This window comes from Myotis nattereri (assembly GCF_964212035.1).
Source record: "Myotis nattereri genome assembly, chromosome: 5".
Taxonomy (NCBI): Eukaryota; Metazoa; Chordata; class Mammalia; order Chiroptera; family Vespertilionidae; genus Myotis; species Myotis nattereri.
The window spans coordinates 68,395,119-68,416,017 of record NC_138080.1 but is presented as its reverse complement, the minus strand read 5'-3'; the positions used below and the strand labels follow the sequence as shown (position 1 = coordinate 68,416,017).

At 39.9% G+C, this 20,899-nt stretch overlaps 1 protein-coding gene across 1 annotated transcript; it reads left to right on the top strand.

Moving 5' to 3' along the window:
- Positions 1-247: 247 nt before the first annotated feature.
- Positions 248-17,768, top strand: SLC25A31 (solute carrier family 25 member 31; the record flags this gene model as incomplete). The annotated part of the gene is made up of 6 exons (XM_081091884.1): positions 248-491; positions 5,818-5,945; positions 7,626-7,743; positions 10,157-10,311; positions 12,622-12,747; positions 17,577-17,768. The coding sequence occupies 6 exons, from the start codon at positions 248-250 to the stop codon at positions 17,766-17,768; spliced, it is 963 nt and encodes a 320-aa protein (XP_080948010.1).
- Between the last annotated feature and the right edge of the window lie 3,131 nt (positions 17,769-20,899).

The following is a 20,899-nucleotide window of genomic DNA, read 5'->3' as shown; positions in this document are numbered from 1 at the left end:
CGCACACACACGTGCACGCGCTGGTAGCTACGTGTCGGGAGTCACGTGGCCGGCACCGGGTGGCAGCAGGCGGTTGGAGGCGCATGCGCAGCTCCCCAGCCCCGCCCCACGTGGTGCGCTGATCTCCCAGCATCCTCAGCGCCGCTTTCCCGCCAGGACGACGCTCAAGCGGTTTTCTGCTTCCCTTCGCCTCTTCCGAACACGTTTCAGCCTTCTGCTGCTGGATTTTTACGTCCGTCATCCCACCATGCAGCGTGACCCTCCGAAGAAGAAGCCGGAGAAGAAGGCAGAAAAGCGGTTCTTTGACGCTGTGTCCTTCGGGAAGGACCTGCTGGCTGGCGGGGTGGCGGCGGCCGTGTCCAAGACGGCCGTGGCGCCCATCGAGCGGGTGAAGCTTCTGCTGCAGGTGCAGGCGTCGTCCAAGCAGATCTCCCCCGAGATGCAGTACAAGGGCATAGTGGACTGTCTGCTGCGCATTCCCCGCGAGCAGGGTGAGTAGGGGCGGCCGCCATGCATTCCCCCCCCCCGCCCCGTGGGTCAGGAGGGGACAACTGCAGGGGCCAGGGCCGTGTCCTTTGGTGGGTGATGGGTTTGTTTCTTCAACTTGAAAAATTCAATAATAGTAACCAGTCTAAGAGGCTCTGCTTTCCCAGGGCCTGCCCGTGACCAGTCCTAGTGCAGGGGAGAACACCACCTTCTCTTTCTCTAAATTTCTCCTTCGCAGCAGGATTTACATACCCCTTGGCGCCTCAGTGCCTGGCTCAAAGGCAGTGTTTGACTCCCAAGATTAGAGGAGATGCTATTAAGCATTTTGCTGTGTGTCAGCAAATGCCCAAATTGCTTAAATACTTGTTGAAATACTATGTTCTCCAAATATGGGACCATTGGGGCCTCCCGGTACTCTGATCCCTGTTCGGTGAAAAGAGTTTCTGTTTATTCTTGAAAGCTACTGAAGAGGCAGTCACCTCTGCACAGATTTGAGGGGGGAGCAAAATAACATAAGAAAGACAAATAATATTTTAATGCAGTATTTTTTTAAAATCCAAGATGAGCAAAATAAAATTTTGAAGACAGGATCAGCATTACCAATTTTTCTTTTACATTAGATCCTGTCTTTGTTTAAAATTTTAATGTTTTTGTGGAGTCTCCTCTCCCCCCCCCTCCCCCATTAATATTGAAAGAAAGATTTCAAGGGCTAAATAATGCAAGCGCTTTGTTAGCCATTAAATGCCTTCCGGTTGCGGAATGGCTCCTAAGTTAGCTCAGAGAATGTCAGGATAAATTTATCAGAAGTCTTCTATAGTCCATCCATATAGTTGGATTCAATTGAAACCTCTGTACGAACTTTTTTTTTCTTAAATATATTTTTATTGATTTCAGAGAGGAAGGGAGAGAGAGAGGGAAACATCAATGATGAGAGGGAATCATTGATTGGCTGCCTCCTGCACGTTGGACGGAGCCAGCCACCCAGACAGGTACCCTTCACAGGAATCGAACCTGGGACCCTTCAGTCCACAGGCAGACACTCTATCCACCGGCTAGGGCTCAGTACGAACTTTCAAAAGGAAATAGACCTATTGACTGTGTGTTCAGAACAACACATGACATGGCTTCAACTCCAGTGCAGTTCCCTCTTCCACTCAAGTCTGGGTCAGGGTATACTCTCCTATAAAAGGAGCGTTCTCTTCCTAGGGATAAATCTTTGGACACAATATGTAGAGTCCAAAGGAGACTCTTAAGGCATCGTCTAAATTATGAATTTTAAATGCCCATCTGAGAGCAGAACCCAGAAAGCATAAGAGTGATTGACATTCTCCACACCCCATTTATTTTATTAGAGCAAGCTCCCCATTTCCTTTAAGGTTTTTACTAGAAAAGTAGGAACGTCTTTCTCCTTAGTTTATATTCTAAAACCTCTTCAGAGAAGTAGGGACTGCTTTATTATTAGCTGATCTACTTTACATATTTATGCTTCATTATTAGCTAATCTACTTTACATATTTAGTCGGGTGAAGTTAAATATTGTGGTCAGATTGTGGTGACCAGTGCTGATTTATATTTTAAATGTTCTTGGTAATATTTAAATCTGAACATATTCAATATGGCTCTTATAAATTGCGATCATTCTGAATAGTATTTCAGTTTCTGGTTTCTATACCTTCAAAGATGAGATGATAAAAGCAGAACTTGAAGATGTTTCCTATTCTTGTATACAGGGCCTTCTTATGAATACACCACAGTATATAACCTACGGTAAAAGGTTAATAATTCACAACAGGGTTAATATTGCCATCTAGGGGCTTTTTGTGAAACTTGTGGGGAATTTTTTAGTTAGCACAAAGATAGAGGGGTGTAATCTTTAATTGTAATAACGTGAAAGATAAAATCCAGGGAGGCTAAGCATCTTGCTGCTATCCATGACCAACCTTGCACAAGGAAGATTTATCCTGTATCCTGAAAGACTCAGATTTCTCCTACTGGATATTCATGTAGCAGTAAAACCTGTTTATGATTATCTAAGCCTCTAACCCAGGGGTGGGCAAACTTTTTGACTCGAGGGCCACAATGGGTTCTTAAACTGGACCGGAGGGCTGGAACAAAAGCATGGCTGGAGTGTTTGTGTGAACTAATATAAATTCAAAGTAAACATCATTACATAAAAGGGTACGGTCTTTTTTTTTTTTTTTTAGTTTTATTCATTTCAAACAGGCCGGATCCAGCCCGCGGGCCATAGTTTGCCCACGGCTGCTACCCATGGGTTCTCAACCTGTGGGTCTCGACCCCTTTGGGGATCGAATGACCCTTTCACAGGGGTCTCCTAAGACCATCGGAAAACACATATAATTACATACTGTTTTTGTGATTAATCACTATGCTTTAATTATGTTCAATTTGTAACAATGAAATTGGGGGTCACCACAACATGAGGAACTGTATTAAAGGGTCTCAGCATTAGGAAGGTTGAGAACCTAACCTAACTCTGATTTAATCTAAATACAAACTATCTGGGCATGGTTTTATTAAACACCTCTGCTTTCTTTCTAGCCCAAGGATAGATTTCTCTATTCTTGCTCTGAACATAACTTTAAACATCTCTCTGGATGTCTTTGATACTTTTTATAAGCTTTCCTTGGATTATGAAAGCTTCTGGATTTATCCTGAGTAATGCTGTTCTAAAAGATTTACTCTATTCTTCAGTTGGTTTTATGATCTTCAACTTTGTGGGTTTTTTGTTTGTTTTGTTAATCTGTTAATCCTCACCTGAGGATTTTTTCCCCCATTGATTTTAGGGAGAGTGGGAAGGAGGGAGGAAGTAGTAGGAAGGAGAGAGAGAGACAGAGACAGACATCAATTGATCGCCTCCCACACGCACCTCAACTGGGTCTGGGATCGAACCTGCAACCCAGGTATGTGCCCCTGACCAGGAATTGAAACCAAGACACTTCAGTTCTCCAGTCACTGCCAGGGCTGATCTTCAACTTTGTATGTGCAGTTTTATTTAATACTTAATGTTTAAATTTGTATTACACAAGTAATGCATGTTTATTATAGACAATTAGAAAAAATAGAGAAGCAAAAAAGTAAAAACAAATAACTGCTAAAATCACTACAGTTAACATTTTGGTGTCTTGTGCTGTGATGTTTCACTGAGCAAAATATGCATATGGAAATATATTCTTAATTAAAGCAATTGTTGTATTTAATATATTGTGAAATAGCCTTTTAAAAATCTGAACTCTGCAGTCTCATTTTTAAGAGCCTACCAGAACTCTTCTCATTTAGGTGTTCCTGGCCATGAGTTCATCAGCTATCTTTAAACTTTTCCAAACTTATTTTTTTGAAGGCTAGAGCAGTGAAGTTTTTATTTGAAGAATGTTTTGGGACATGCAAATAACATTCGATATTTACTTTATTTAAATAAAATGGGAAAATAAGCTTTACTGATATTTAGTGTGTGAATTGGCACTGGCATTTATAATTGGGCCAAAAGTCAGTTACATATCATGGGACACTAAGGCATTCTAAAAAAGGAGTAGGGGTTAGTTCCACAATGTAGAGGGGATGACAGGCACTCGTCCTCAGGTATTACATAATAAACATGTTATAGTTTATGTTTGCTCAGCTAAATGGATCTACAGAGACAAGAAGACTATTTGAATATTTTAAATTTATCAACAAGAATATTTGAAATATAATGTACACTATTCTTAAAAATTAACCTCGCTCTAAAGATGCCTTAAGATAGTAGGAAATGATGGCATAAAAACATCATGTGGCTGAAACCGGTTTGGCTCAGTGGATAGAGCGTCGGCCTGCAGACTAAAAGGTCCCAGGTTCGATTCCGGTCAAGGGCATGTACCTGGGTTGCAGGCATATCCCCAGTAGGAGATGTGCAGGAGGCAGCTGATCGATGTTTCTCTCTCATCGATGTTTCTAACTCTCTATCTCTCTCCCTTCCTCTCTGTAAAAAATCAATAAAATATATTTAAAAAAAAAAAATCATGTGGCTCAGTAGTTGAGTCAGCCTATTAACCAGTAGGTCCCAGTTTGGTTCCTGGTCAGGGCACACGCCCAGATTGGGTGTTCTCTAAGCTAGGTGGAGAGGTATCTTATTCAGAGTAGTAAGATGAAACCATTTGACAATTTGCAATCTAGTAAAAAGAGTTATAGCTACTGAAGAACAAGCCTGTTGCATTCTGGGGCAGCTCTGGATTTTATAGGCAGCTCTGAAATATATAGGTAACACATATTAGGATTGGTCAATCTATTGAGATTTGAAGTGGGAAGATCATTAATCTCTAAAGTTTCTTCCTATCAAGACTTCAATTATAAATTGTTCCCTTTTCTGTGTGGGTTCCAGAACGTAAAGATAAGGATGCTTTAGACTTCTTTCACTTTCTCTTTCTCATAAGTATGTATACAAACCAATTCTGTTCTAGAAGCCTTACTACTATAAGAATTGTATGTCAGGATTTGGAAATGACCCTTAGAATTACTAACTTCTCTGACAAATACTCCTGAACTGTTTTTCTAACTAGTGAAGAAACCTATATTCAACTGATAATGGTTTTCCAGAGGTTGTTAGGTATTCAAGGCTTTTTATTGGAAACTAGAGGCCCAGTGCATGAAATTTGTGCACAGAGGGGAGGGTGTCCCTCAGCCGAGCCTGCCCCCTCTCACAGTCCGGGAGCCCTCCTGGGCGGGAGGTGACCTGGTGATCAGGGGAAGGCAACGCCCCCATCACACCTCTGCTGCTGCCACTGCCGGCAGCACAAGCCTCGGCCAGCCCTGGTTACCTGAGCCTCGGGTGGCCCTGGATGGCTGGGCAGCCACCATCCGAGGCTTGCCTATGCCTTGGGCTGGCCCTGGGGGGCTGAGGAAACTGGGGGACTCCAGAGGAGGGCGCACAGAGCTGCCGGGCCCACCTGGGGTGGGACCGGCCTTGCCGTGCGCCTGCCGCCCTAGCGGGGCTGAGGGGACCGGGCGTCGCCATCTTGTGGCTGTGGGGACTGCCATCTTTGAGGGCGTGGCAGTCAATTAGCATATTCCCTCCTTATTGTCTGTGGGTGCCCAATCTTTGCGAAGGTGTGAGGGTCAATTAGCATATTCTCTCTTTATTAGATAGGATTAACAAAATTGGAATGGAAATACATGGAGTTAATACTACTTTTTTTCTTCAGTGGAGACACAAATTTTTTTTTTCATGAGAAATGGACTTGCTTTTAAATAGTTCAAATAACTAAGTTTGTTAAAGCTATGGGAATTATTTAATGATAATACAGTATAAGTTTATATGTAGTATGTTTTCTTTTGTAGGTTTCTTCAGTTATTGGCGTGGCAATCTTGCAAATGTCATTAGGTATTTTCCAACACAAGCTCTAAATTTTGCTTTTAAGGACAAATACAAACAACTTTTCATGTCTGGAGTTAATAAAGAAAAACAGGCAAGTATAGATAATATCTCTCAAATTTTCTAAGAAATGGTTGGTTTGTCTTACGTATGATGGGAGGATGTGCTCAAGTGGTAAAAAAAAAATATTTAAAGCAGTTACTGTTAACACAATATTTCTAAGTTGTAGAAATTATATGTGAAAACCACAACTTTTACAAATTTCTTTGAACACAGTTTTAATATTTAAGGCATCTCTTGTCTCAAAGCAGTATTTCTCTGAATAAACATTAATTTTAATGTAATTATATTTTATAATCACTACTACACTAGAAAAATTTAGCATTTTGTCTGCTTTTATTAAGCAAAAAAGAAAAATCAGTCAAGAGGTATGTATTTCTGCCCTAGCTGGTTTGGCTCAGTGAATAGAGTATTGACCTACGGATTGAAGGGTCCCAGACAAGGGCACATGCCTGGGTTGCAGGTTCTATCCCCAGTAGGGGGCATGTAGGAGGCATCTGATCAATGATTCTCTTTCATCATTGATGTTTTTATCTGTTCCTCTCCCTTCCTCTCTGAAATCAGAAAAAATATATTTTTTTAAAAAGAGATATGTATTTCCAACTCTGAGGTAATTTATTCCTTAAAAAAGCAAGTTGTTTCTTCTTTATTACTAAGGACCTATTTAGCTGATTTTTTTTGTTTTGTTTTTAAATCCGCACCTGAGGATATTTTCCCATTGATTTTTAGAGTGAGTGGATGAGAGAGGGAAAGACAGAAATATCCATGTGAGAGAAACACATCAATTGGTTGCCTCCTGCACCAGCACCACCAGGGTATGGGCTGGGGAAGGAAAGAATCTGAAACTGGGGTTCTAAATTGAATTTGGGACCCTTTGGTCCCCAGGCCGATGCTGTATCCACTGAGCCAAACCAGCTAAGGTTAGCTGACATTTAAAGTGCATAGTATAGCCCTGGTTTGGCTCAGTGGATAGAGTGTCAGCCTGCGGACTGAAAGGTCCTGGGTTCGATTCCGGTCAAGGGCATGTACCTAGGTTGCGTGCACATCCCCAATAGGGGGTGTGCGGGAGGCAGCTGGTCGAAGTTTCTCTCCCATCATCGATGTTTCTGACTCTCTATCCCTCTCCCTTCCTCTCTGTAAAAAATCAATAAAATATATTTTAATAAAATAAAGTGCATAGTATATATAATCTAAGGCAGGGGTGGGCAAACTTTTTGACTCGAGGGCCACAATGGGTTCTTAAACTGGACCGGAGGGCCGGAACAAAAGCATGGATGGAGTGTTTGTGTGAACTAATATAAATTCAAAGTAAACATCATTACATAAAAGGGTACGGTGTTTTTTTTTTCTTTTTAGTTTTATTCATTTCAAATGGGCCGGATCCGGCCCGCGGGCCGTAGTTTGCCCACGGCTGATCTAAAGGCATAATTACCTCATGTGTCCACTCTCGCTAATTTGGGCTACTTTTTCTGGAGGCCATTAAAGTATTTTGCAATTTCAGTATGTCAGTATCTAAACAGTACCTCCTAGACTGCCTGGTAAGAAACAAAGGACATGTAGACAAGTATTCTGGATAGTATGATATGCGTTGTTACAGATGTTTACTTTAGAAAATCAGTTTGTAAATCTGGCCTTTCAGCCTTTAGAAAAATAAGGATTTCACACAGTTAGGTTCTGTAGTTTAATAACCACATTTTAATTTAATATGTTTCAGTTCTGGAGATGGTTTTTGGCAAACCTGGCTTCTGGTGGAGCAGCTGGGGCAACATCCTTATGTGTAGTATATCCACTAGATTTTGCTCGAACCCGAATAGGTGTTGATATTGGAAAAGGTATGGGATTTTTAGAAATACTAACCCTTTCTTCTTTGTGTTTTGAATAATGTATTATTTATTCTAAAATTATGCTCTAAAAAGTGTTAGTTACAGTCTAAAAATTGTATTCTCAACCAAATGGTAAGGTCATAGGGGCTAAAGATTACTACTTTTTTTCCTTTTCCCTTAAAAGAGGGAAGGGGAAGGCCAACACTCTAGTAACAAAAGAGCAAACATAAAGACTGTTTATAACTTACTTCCTTTTTTATTTCCCTGGAGAGCTACCTCCTAGATCCCTCATACACTTACTCCTGCCTCAACTATGACTCCTCTCTAGGTTAGATGTACAGCTCTCATGCTAGAGATTCCCTTTCCCACTGTTCCTATGTATTTTATTTACCATATCTTCTATATTTTTGTTATGCAGCTGTTTTGGTAGATTATGTTCTTCAGTAGCTTTCTGAGCTTTCTGAAAAGAGTGGAACAGGAGATAAGTTGAGATCTTGCTTATTTAAAATTATCTCTGTTTTATCCTCTTAATTCTTCGCCATATAAAAAAATTCTGGGTTTAAATTTAATTTCTTTCACAATTTAAAAAGTATTACTCTGGATTCTAGTTTCTAATATTGCTCTTAAGAAGTCAGTCTCTTACTGTTGATCCTTTTGGATGTACCTTTTTTTCTTTTTAATCACCTTATATCCCTGATGACCTGATATTTCACAAGATGTATCTTTGTGTGAGTCTTCTTTCTGTAATTGTGGAGGCAACTCAGTCTGGAGGCTTATGTTCATTTCTTAGGATGGCAGAGGAGAAAGAGACTTGGCTGCTCAGGGTGAAGTAGATTTTGAGTATCCAAATGCTACATTGCTTTCACTACAGGAATAGTACAGTACTTAGTCCCCCTAATTTCTAAGTTTTTCTGAGGTTGGAGTCCAGGGCTTTCTTCTCAACAATATCTCCTTCTGCAAGAAAATAAGTTTCAGTTTTCTCTGCTCTACTTACTGAGGTTCCACTCCTCCACCTCCTTTCCGTCATGCTAAAATTTGTGGATTTTTGTCAATATTCTTCTTTGCCTATATGGCTTTAAACCTGTTTTCTTTACTAGAGGCCTGGTACACGGATTCATGCACTGGTGGGTCCTTTGGCCTGGCCTGTGCCCTCTCACAATCCAGGACCCCTCGGGGGATGTCAGAGGCCCAGTGCATGGATTTGGTCCAATCCCCACAGGCCAGGCTGAGTGGCGCCACCAGTGCACAAATCCATGCACCGGGCCTCTAGTATGCATATAAGATCTTTTGTTAATCTCTTCCTACCCTCCCACCTCCTCCCTTCCCTCTGAGATTCATCAGTTTGTTCCATGCTTCCATGCCTGTGCGTTGAGCATCTGCCCCCTGGTGGTCAGTGTGCATCATAGCTACCCGTTGAACAGTTGCTTAGGCTTTATATATATAGTATCATTTTAATAAAATGTCTTAAGGGAGCAGAGATTCATTTAATAAATATTTCTTCATTGCATGCTGTGAAGCAGGTATGCACGTGCGCGCGCTCTCTCTCTCCCCCTCTCTCTGTCACTTTCACACACACGCACACAAAATATAAAACATGGAATTTGCAGCTCATGTACCTTATAGTGTAGTGGGGGACACAAGTAAAAAACAATGAAGCAATGACTAAAATATACTGCCACTTAGCAGTAAATGTCATAAAAAAAATTAGGAGAAGGGAGTGACATCAATTCTAGATAAGTGATCAGAGAAAATATCTCAGAAAGGATAACAGTTTGAGGAAAAATGAAAATATGGGTTCCATCTTATCATGTTTAACTGGCAGTCCAAATTTTCTTGTTATTGCTAAGAAAGTGAAAATAATTCATGTTACTTATTTAAGTTCAGTAGTTTTGTTTTCTCTGAAAATTGGGAGAATTTAGCTTATTTTGAAGGATTATATTCTACACATAATATTTCAATTATTGGCAAAGAGTTCAAGTCAGGGGACAATAAAACAAAACCAACAAACACTCAAAAACTGTGACACTCCATCTAAAATGTTAATGATTCTTAAGTTACTAGTTTTTAGTTTGTCTTTTTGCTCTTCAACTAAAACAAGTCATGAAGTTTTTCATTCCTAATGAAAACTAAAAATTTCTAAATTCCTAGTTGTTCCATTTCTAGTAACTTCTGGTAATTTTATTGAGCCTATCATATTGCTTGAATTAGATTGGTTTTATAAGAGATTAATATTTTAAAAAATTTAAAGATACTATTTGAAACCTTAATTATTTGTTAACTAATGGGAGAATTTTGATGTGTGCTTTTATTTTGTTAGATTTTTAAGTGGCAATTCCAAATACTTTAAATCTGTAAAATGTTTAAATAAAGTATTTATCTGATATATAATGCTGCTAATAAATTTTAAATGGCTTTATTTTAGGTGCTGCAGAGCGACAATTCAAGGGTTTAGGTGACTGTATTATGAAAATAGCAAAATCAGATGGAATTATTGGTTTATACCAAGGGTTTGGTGTTTCAGTACAGGGCATCATTGTGTACCGAGCCTCTTATTTTGGAGTTTATGACACAGTTAAGGTAATTTGGGGCTTTAGTGTATATTAAATGGTTCGTTTCCTTTATTTAAATTCTTTATTGTTTAAAATATTACATATAGTATTACATATGTCTCCTTTTTCCCCTCATTGACCTCCCTGGCCACTATCTCCCTCCCCCCCCCCACTACCCCCCGCTCCGCACATGCCCTCACCCCACTAGTGTCTGTGTCCATTGGTTATGCTTATATGCATGCATACAAAGTCCTTTGGTTGATCTCTTACCACCACCACCACCACCACCACCCCCGCCTTCCCTCTGAAGTTTGACAGTCTGTTTGATGCTTCTCTGTTTCTGGATCTATTTATGTTCATCAGTTGATGTTGTTTATTATATTCCACAAATGAGTGAGATCATGTGATATTTATCTTTATCTGACTGGTTTATTTCGCTTAGCATAATGCTCTCCATGTCCATCCATGCTGTTGCGAATGGTAAGATTTCTCTCTTCTTTACAGCAGCATAGTATTCCATTGTGTACATGTACCAGAGTTTTTCAATCTGCTCATCTGCTGATGGGCACTTAGGCTGTTTCAGATCTTAGCTATTGTAAATTGTGCTGCTATGAACATAGAGGTACATATGTCCTTTCTGATTGGTGTTTCTGATTTCGTGGGATATATTCCTAGAAGTGGGATTACTGAGTCAAAGGAGAGTTCTATTTTTAATTGTTTTATTGTTTTAATTAGTAACATGTTCAGTAGATATGTTTACTTATAATTATATAAATCAAAATAAATGAATAAGAGACATTATAGAGTTGTTTAATCATGACTTTGCCATACCTAACTAAATTATAACTCTATTGTGGATCTGATTTGAGATATAGAGCATAAACCCAAACATTAAGTTTTTTTGCTGTTTACACTAAAAAACTCACTATACATCGTATTGCAAATATGAAGCATTCTGGTTAGGCTTACATTACAATCAACTCTTTGACATATAGAAAGGCTCTGACAGAAATCCCTGATTTTACATTGAGTTTATTATCTCATTTTTCACATGCAAATAAAATAGTAAGTTTACCATCACCATTTTAGAAAGTAGGCAAGGCATAATTAGTTAAATATAATAAATGCTACTATAGCTCAGGTGTTTATTAGGTACTGTTAGATTCTTTATTGTATTCTCCAGATTGTTTTAGCAATTGCCTTTTCATTTCAGATTTTAATATCATTTCTATAAGGTAGGAAAGAGAAAGAATGTAGCAATGGCTACCATTTTTGAGCTATTACTTAGTTCTAGGAACTTCGTTAAGTTCTTTACATCCTCACAGTGTTTTATGATAGCTTTTTAAAAAAATGTTTCTATTGATTTTTGAGGGGGGAAGAGAGAGAGAGAGAGAGAGAGAGAGAGAGAGAGAGAGAGAGAGAAACATACATCAAGAGAATCATTGACCAGCTGCCTCCTGCACACTCCCTGTTGGGATCAAGCCTACAACCCGGGCATGTATCCTGACCAGGACTCGAACCAGTGACTTGTTCAACCACTAAGCCACACTGGCTGGGCAAGGATAGCTTTTAATATCCCCATTTTAAAGAGAAATAACTGAGGAGTGGTTAAGTAACTTATTTACATGGCAAGCAAAATATCCCATTATCTTAATAACTATATCATAATGCTTCCAACATTAGGCAATGAAATTAATATTAGTATTATTTACTAAATTAGATTAAAAGTTGATGGAAGTTTTATAATAGTTTGCTGTATTATCTCTACCCTCTATTAAATATAGTTGCATATCATTTTTATTATGGTTCAGACATAGAACTTTTAGTTTATAGTGTTTTTTCTGTTATATTTACTTAATAACAGAAAAGTTTATGTGCACTTTCCCTCTTTGCTCTATTAGCACCTCTAGTAGCTGTGAAATTTAGGAATGTTTCTTCACTAACTTAGTGCTTTAAAGCTGTTTATCAAATATTATCTTTTGATGATAATAGCAGGCATTATTTCAGTTTTTTTCAACTCTGTGAAGAACCGTGAACAACTTTTTTGGTCACTGGCTGTTATCTTCCCTAGTTTTAAGTGCCATTAATGACAAATCAATTTAGAAAATATGCTTTTTTCCCCAAATATGTTTTTATAGTATAGTCATGTATGACATTCTCCTTTCTAACTGATATCCTACTAATATTTCAATTTTTCCACATTAAATTCAACTGTTTTTAATTGCATCTTAAATATAATTGAGCCTTCTTTCATATATTCCTAAGAGTTATTCTTTGACTTAAGATTTAAGATGCTTTAGAAATTTAGATAGTTACTTTATACATTTTTTTTTCCTAGGGCTTATTACCCAAACCAAAGGAAACCCCATTTCTTATCTCCTTTTTCATTGCTCAAGTTGTGACTACATGCTCTGGAATAATCTCTTATCCCTTTGACACAGTTAGAAGACGTATGATGATGCAGGTATTTTATATTATTATTTGAAAGTTTAGTTGAGTTTTCCACTATCTCTGATACTCATGTATAATTTATTCAAATTTTAGAGACATTTTGACTGGAAAATAGGTCGTTTGTTAATAAATGCATGCTGTGCTCTCGCCCAGTGGCTCGGTTGGAGCATTATCCCATACACCAAAAGGTTGCCGTTTTGATTCCCAGTCATTTGCGGGTTCAAACCCCTACGGCAGGCAACCGATCAATATTTTTCTCGAATTCATCTCTCTCTCTCCCTCTCTCCCTCCCTCCCCCTATCCCTCCTCCCCATCCTCTCTAAAAATCAATGAAAACATATCTTCAGGTGAACATTAAAAAATAAATAAATGCATGTAGTTTTGACTTGTATTTCTTTACTGTTACTATTGTTAGACAGCCAGCATCCAGCAAAGCTTTTTTTTTTCTTCTGCTGTGAGAACAGAAATGCTTTCTACTCCTGTAGCATATATTGTTTGAAGGGTAGAGGAAGATGGTAGGGATTGAATGAGTATGTCTGTCTTAACTGAATATTAGATCAAGTAGAATAAGGCTAGTCACAACTTAGGTAATATCATTAGTTGTAGTATATTTCAATAAAAGTAAATAATTTTCACTTCAAAGATGAAAACTTGTTAATGATCTATGTTCTAAATATAGTCAGTTTTGATACATTCAATCTCCAATGCTGTTACTTGTTAACATTCATTCATTCATTCAGCAAATATTTGACTGCCTAATCTATGCTAAGTTATGGTGACACAAGTAAAATAAAGCAGAACCTGCACCAAAATTCATAGCATAGTATTGAAGGCATACAGTTAATGGTTTAAATAGAAATGTGCATAGGTTCCAGGAATGCAATAGAAGAGGGTGCCCAAATGCTTACTGTGATCAGATTTGGCCTCTTGCAGAGCTCATCTCAGTAAATAGGAATTTTCCCTGGGGAGAGAACATTCTAAGCAGAGTGGAACAAACATAGTACATAGAGGTACACTTGAGAAGTAGTTACTTATACCCAGATGATAGGTTTCATGGGGCAAGTGCAAATAATGAGGCCAGAAAGCTAGAAAAGTTCTGTATGGCATACTATGCCAGATACTGTCCTAAGCATTTTACACTTTAACTCATTTAATTCTCAGAGTAATCCAAAGAGGTGTGGTTACTATCATTACCCTCATTTTATGTCTATGAAATGGTCCTGGAAGAACACACTAGGTCACCAGAAAGGGTAAAACATTATCTAACCTATTACATCATTCTTGGACCATCCTTAAAAGTTATCCCATTTATACCTTTGTTTCTTCTTGATCTATATCTAGCTCTAGTTTAATATATTGAGAACTTTTTATCTTCACCCAAGGACATCCTTAGAAAGAGGAAGGGAGAGAGAAAGAGAAAGATCAGTGTGAGAGAAACATCAATTGATTGCCGTCTGTATGCTACCCTGACTGGGAATCAAACCGGCAATCTTTTGATGCACAGGACAACACCAACTGAGCCACTCTAGCTGGGCTACATTGTAACATTTTTTTAAATGAAAAATTAATTTGCACAGTATAGTAATAAGTCTGTATTGTGGATTAGTAAATGGTACTGTATCAATGTTAAGTTTTCTGATTTTGATAACTATGCTTTGGGTATGTAAGAAAATATTCTTAGAAAATGCACACTGAAGTGTTTAAAGATAATGATCATGATATCTGCAACTTACTGTCAAAATAACTGAATTTCAGTGTATTGCTAGGGCTGCTGTAACAAAGTACAATAGATAAGAGATTTATTTTCTTTTTTTAAAAAATATATATTTATTTCAGAGAGGAAGTGAGAAGGAAAGAGTTAGAAACATCAATGATGAGAGAGAATCAGCTGCCTCCTGCACGCCCCCTACTGGGGATTGAGCCCACAACCTGGGCATGTGCCCTTTACCAGAATAGAACCTGGAACCCTTTAATCTGAAGACCAACACTCTATCCACTGAGCCAAACTGGCTAGGGCAAGATTTATTTTCTTACTGTCTTGGAGCATGAATGTTCAAGTCAAGGTGTCCACCAGGGTTAGTCCCTTCTGAGGGTATGTCTCCTTGGCTTATAGATGGCTGTCTTTTCCCTACGTGTTCCCATGGTCCTTTTGTCTCTCTTCTTAAAAAGATGGCCATATTGTATAACAGTGCACCCTAATGTGCTCATTTGATCTTAGATACCTTTATAGTTATCTAAAGATAACTATAGTCCAGCCGTGGGCAAACTATGGCCCGCGGGCCGGATCCGGCCCTTTTGAAATGAATAAAACTAAAAAAAGAAAATACCGTACCCTTTTATGTAATGACGTTTACTTTGAATTTATATTAGTTCACACAAACACTCCATCCATGCTTTTGTTCTGGCCCTCCGGTCCAGTTTAAGAACCCATTGTGGCCCTCGAGTCAAAAAGTTTGCCCACCCATGCTATAGTCAGTCACATTTGAGTAAGTATGTTGAGTCACATATAGTTAGTGTGTGTGACTATATAGTTAGTCACATTTTTAGGTGTACTGAGGATTTAGACTTCAATATGTGGACTTTGTGGGCACACAATTCAGCCCATAACAGTACTGTTGAATTTTTGTACTTTTATTTTATATCCCACAACTTTCTTAAACCCTATTACGAATACTAATCTATGTGTACACTCTTTGAATATTTTTATTTTACACACAGAGGCCTACAATCTGCAAAAAATGCCAGGTTCTTTCATTTCTTTTATCAATACTTATACCTTGTATTTCTTTTTCTTGCATTTATGCACTCCTGTTTCAGTGGTATATTACAGAAGTAATTGGCCACCTTGTCTTGCTCTAATCTTATAAGGCAGTGGTTGGCAAACTGCGGCTGGCGAGCCACATGCGGCTCTTTGGCCCCTTGAGTGTGGCTCTTCCTAAGCCTTAGGAGTACCCTAATTAAGTTAATAACAATGTACCTACCTATATAGTTTAAGTTTAAAAAATTTGGCTCTCAAAAGAAATTTCAATCGTTGTACTGTTGATATTTGGCTCTGTTGACTAATGAGTTTGCCGACCACTGTGACAAGGAGTGCCTTCAGTGTTACATAATTTAATGTTAGCTGTGGGGTTTTTGTAGTTATCCATTGTCAAGCTATGGCTGTTCCTTTCTGTTTTGGGTTATAATAGGCAGTAATTATGAATGGCAGTCATGCTTTTTTTATATCTATTGACATCAGATCATATTTTACTTTTCATGTGAATATATAATATCTTAATCTATTCTTTAAAATATATTTTTATTGGTTTCAGAGAGGAAGGGAGAGGGAGAGATAAGTAGAAACATCAGTGATGAGAGAGAATCATTGATTGGCTGCCTCCTGCACATCCCTCACTGGGGATCAAGCCTGCAACCTGGGCATATGCCCTTTGCCCTTGACCAGAATTGAACCCGGGACCCTTCAGTCTACAGGCTGACACTCTATCCACTGAGCCAAACCTGCTAGTGCTGTTTATCTATTTTCCAGAGCCAACCCAACCTTTTGTGCCTGGAATAAATCCAGCTTGGTCATGATGTGTTGTATTTTGTATCCCTTACTGGGTTTGATTGGCTAGTTTTTGTTCAGGATTTTGGCATCCATGTTTCAGTGACATTGGCTTGGAATTATTCCTTCTTATATTGTCCTATTCTAATTTTGATATCAAGGCTTTGTAAGCGTCATAAAATATGTTGGGGATTCTTCTTAATTTTCTCTTCTCTAGAATAATTTATGTAAGATTAAAATTAAATGTTTACTGAATGTTTAGTAGAACTTACATATAAAGCACCTGGTTTTCTTTATGAGAAGATTTTCAGTAACTGAATTTAATGAATTTATTCCATTTTTTTTCTATTTTGTTGGTAAATTATGCTTTTAAGAAATTTATTTTTTAATTAATTTATTTTTTAATTAAAACTTCTAAGTTTTCCAAATAATTGCCATGAAGTTTTTTGTAATACCATGTTACTCTTCTTTTTTTTTCTTTTTTTTTTTATTGATTTCAGAGAGGAAGGGAGAGGGAGATAGAAACATCAATGATTAGAGAGAATCATTGATCAGCTACCTCTTGCACACGCCACACTGGGAATCAAGCCCACAACCCGGCTATATGCCTTGACCAGGAATCAAACCGTGACCTCCTGGTTCATAGGTCAATGCTCAACCATTGACCCACACCAGCTGGTCTATCATGTTTCTCTTAATCTCTGAATCATTTGCTATTTCTAATAGTTTTGGTGCCAGAATGTTTCCAGAAATGTATCAGTAAATTATTTCAAATAACTAATTTTTGGCTTTTCATGCTTTCTGTTGTGTTTATTTTCTGTTTCCTTTATTTTTTTTATTTCTACTTCCTTTCGGTTTATTCTTTGTCTAAAAATGTTTAGATTGCTCATTAATTTCCTTATAAGTTACCACTCAAGCTGCATCTTAAGGAGTTTTGTGGTTATTACTAGGTTTAAAATATTTTCTAAGATGTGTTCTTCTTAATATCCAAACATGATATTTTTCTAGTTATTTTTTTTCTTTACTACTGATTTAGCACTTCATTGCAGTGTGGTGAGAGTATAAATAATGGTTTGTGATACCATCTTTTGAAATTTGTTAAGCCTAATATTTGCTCAGTTTTCAAGTATGTCTGCAAAGTATGAGTATTCGACCACTAGATATACATTCAATATATGCCCATTAGCCCAACATACTTACTCAACATGGTATTAATTTTACCTGTACTTAGTGCTGAATAAAATCTATCTTAACGTAAAAGCTCTTATAGTAATGGTAAACTATTTTTCTTTATGTAGAGCGGTGAGACTGAACGGCAGTATAAAGGAACTATAGACTGCTTTGTGAAGATATACAAATATGAGGGAGGTGTTGCATTTTTTCGTGGTGCCTTCTCCAATATCCTTCGTGGTACAGGGGGCGCTTTAGTGTTGGTATTATATGATAAAATTCAAGAATTCATTAATATTGGTAGTGGAGGTAGTTCATAGGAGATTAAATTGAGAAATGCATACATTTAACTTGTTAAACATGAAAATTATATAGCTGCCATTTGTATATATTTTGATAGTTTGTTATTACTGTCAGCATTTTTTAAAGTGGTAATTCTACAATAAAGCATAAGCTTTTTCAAGCATTTAAATAAAAATCAGATTAATGTGGTTTCCTTCCCACTAAGACTCAAACTCACTTTACTGAGACATTCTACTTAGTATACGTTATTTTTATTAGTTAAAATCTTTTTCTTTTGTGATGAAAAATTAAATGTATAATGTTAAAATATAAGAAATTAAAGTTCTTTAAAAATGCTATTATTTTAATGTAGTTGTCTTCCCTTCTTTTAAAATCATATGACATATATTTCTTTAAAGCTTATCAGAAGATGTCATCATTATATCTTTGGGCATAAGTAAGCTTTCTTCAACATCTCTACTAAAACAGCTCAGTTTATTACTAAGTATAGTGTTTATGGTATTATATAGCTTTTAATAAACCCAGATTCTGGGTCTCATAAAAAAAAACACCTGATAATGACATTAATGACACTGTAAGCCTGTAGTTAGGGGAAAAAAAGATACAAAATGGCATATATCTGCTAACTTTTTTCTTTAAATAAAATCTTGCTAATGTGAATATATCTTGGAACAGAAAAAGTCCCCTCAAAAATTAGTTTGTGTATTTTGTATTAATAAAGTAAGTTTAAATGTTATATCTGAGCTTTTTTTAAAATTAATCTTTATTGTTGAAAGTATTATAGATGTCTCTCTTTTTTTTCTTCATTGATCCCCTCCTCCCCCATCTCTTCCCCTCCCCAGGCCTTCACCATACTATGGTCTATGTCCATGAGTTATGCATATCTACACTAATAAAAGAGAAACATGGTAATTGGCGTACAACTGCTACCCTTCCCATTGGCTAATCCCCCTGTCACTCACAGAGTAGGGCCGAGATATGCAAATTAACTGGCAGCCAAGATGGCGGCCGGCAGTCAGGCAGCTGATGTGAACAGGGAGGATTGCTTGCTTCAGTGACGGAGAACTCCAACGTTCCCAGCCTGACTTGCCGGCCTCTCAGCTGCAACTCTAAGCAACTATGTTGCGAATATAGAAGCTAAAAAACCCCCAGAAACCTGCTTTACTCAGCGGGGCTTCAGGCAGCTGGACCGCAACATTGTATCAAATATAGATGGTAAACAAAGGCCAGAAACCTGTTTTCAGCAGCCGAGGCCCCAGAGCTAAAGCTGGCCCAGAATAAAAAAAAGAAAAAAAGGAGCAGTTGGGAGCTTCAGTCACCCCCAGCCTGAAAACAGCCCTCAGCCCCTCAGCCAGACTGGCCAGGCACCCCAGTGGGGACCCCCACCCTGAAGGGTGTGTGACCAGCTGCAAACAGCCATCATCCCCTCATCCAGGCTGGCTAGGCACCCCAGTGGGGACCCCCACCCTGATCCAGGACACCCTTCAGGGCAAACCAGCCAGCCCCACCCATGCACCAGGCCTCTATTCTATATAGTAAAAGGGTAATATGCCTCCCAGCACTAGGATCAGCGGAGCCACGAGGCCTCCTGGCACCGGGATCAGCGTGACAGGGGGCAGCGCCCAAACCCCCTGATCGCCCTGCAGCTCTGTGTGTGACAGGGTGCAGCGCCCTAACCTCCTGATCGCCCCTGCTCTGTGTGTGACAGGGGGCGGGGCCCCAAACCCCCCCCGCCCTCCACGGGCCCTGCTCTGTGTGTGACGGGGTAGAGCCATAACCTCCCCATTGGCCCTGCCCTGAGTATGAGAGTGGCGGCGCCCCAACCACCTGATCGGCCCTGCTCTGTGGGTGTTAGAGGGCGGCGCCCCAACCCCCACCCCCCCACAGGCGGTGTAGAGTCATAACCTCCCCATCTGCCCTGCCCTGAGTGTGACAGTGGCAGCGCCCCAACCCCCTAATCCGCCCTGCCCTGAGTGTGACGGGGCAGTGCCCCAACTCCCCTATCGGCCCTACTCTGTGAGTGACGGGGGAGCTCCTCAACCCCCTGATCGGCCCTGCTCTGTGCATGACAGGGGGAGCTCCCCAACCCCCTGATCAGCCCTGCTCTGTGCGTGACGGGGTGGCGCCGCAACCTCCCCATCGACCCTGCCTTGACTGTGACGGGGTGGTGCCCCAACCCCCCAATCGGCCCTACCCTGAGCATGACTGAGGGTGGCATCGCAACCTCCCAATCTGCCCTGCTCTGTGCATGACAGGGGAAGGCGCCCCAACTCCCCAATCGGCCCTGCTCTGAGCCCAACTAGGGGCTGCACCTAGGGATTGGGCCTGCCCTCTGCCACCTGGGAGCAGGCCTAAGCCAGCAGGTCGTTATCTCCCGAGGGGTTCCCAGACTGCAAGAGGGCACAGGCCGGTCTGAGGGAACCCCCCTTCCCCCGAGTGTACACATTTTTGTGCACCGGGCCTCTAGTCCTATATAATAGTCCTATATAATAAAGAGGTAGTATGCAAATTGACAATCATGCCATCGCACAAGATGGCCGCCCCCATGTGATCACAAGATGGCTGGCGGGGAGGGCAGTTGTGGATGATCAGGCCAGCAGGAAAGGGCAGTTGGGGGAGACCAAGCCCACAGGGGAGGGCAGTTGGGGGGGGGGGGACCGGGCCGGAAGGGCAGTTGGGGGCGACTGGACCTGCAGGGGAGAGAAGTTGGGGGTGATTGGGCTGGCAGGGGAGCAGTTAGGTGTTGATCAGGCTGCCAGTGGAGTGGTTAGGGGGTGATCAGGCTGGCAGGCAGAAGTGGTTAGAGGCAATTAGGCAGGCGAGCGGTTGGGAGCCAGCAGTCCCAGATTGTGAGAGGGATTGGGTCTAAACCGGCAGTTGGACATCCCCCAAGGGGTCCCATATTGGAGAGGGTGCAGGCTGGGCTGAAGGACACACATACACAACCCCCCCCCCCCAGTGCACGAATTTCGTGCACTGGGCCTCTAGTATGCATATAAATTCTTCAGTTAATCTCCTCCTGCTGCCCCCTCCCCTTCCCTCTGAGAATCCTCAGTTTGTTACATGCTTATGGCCATGTTACCCTCCACACATGGACTATTAGACTTTCATTAACTTGGATACTAAGCTACTCCCAACTGTAACATGG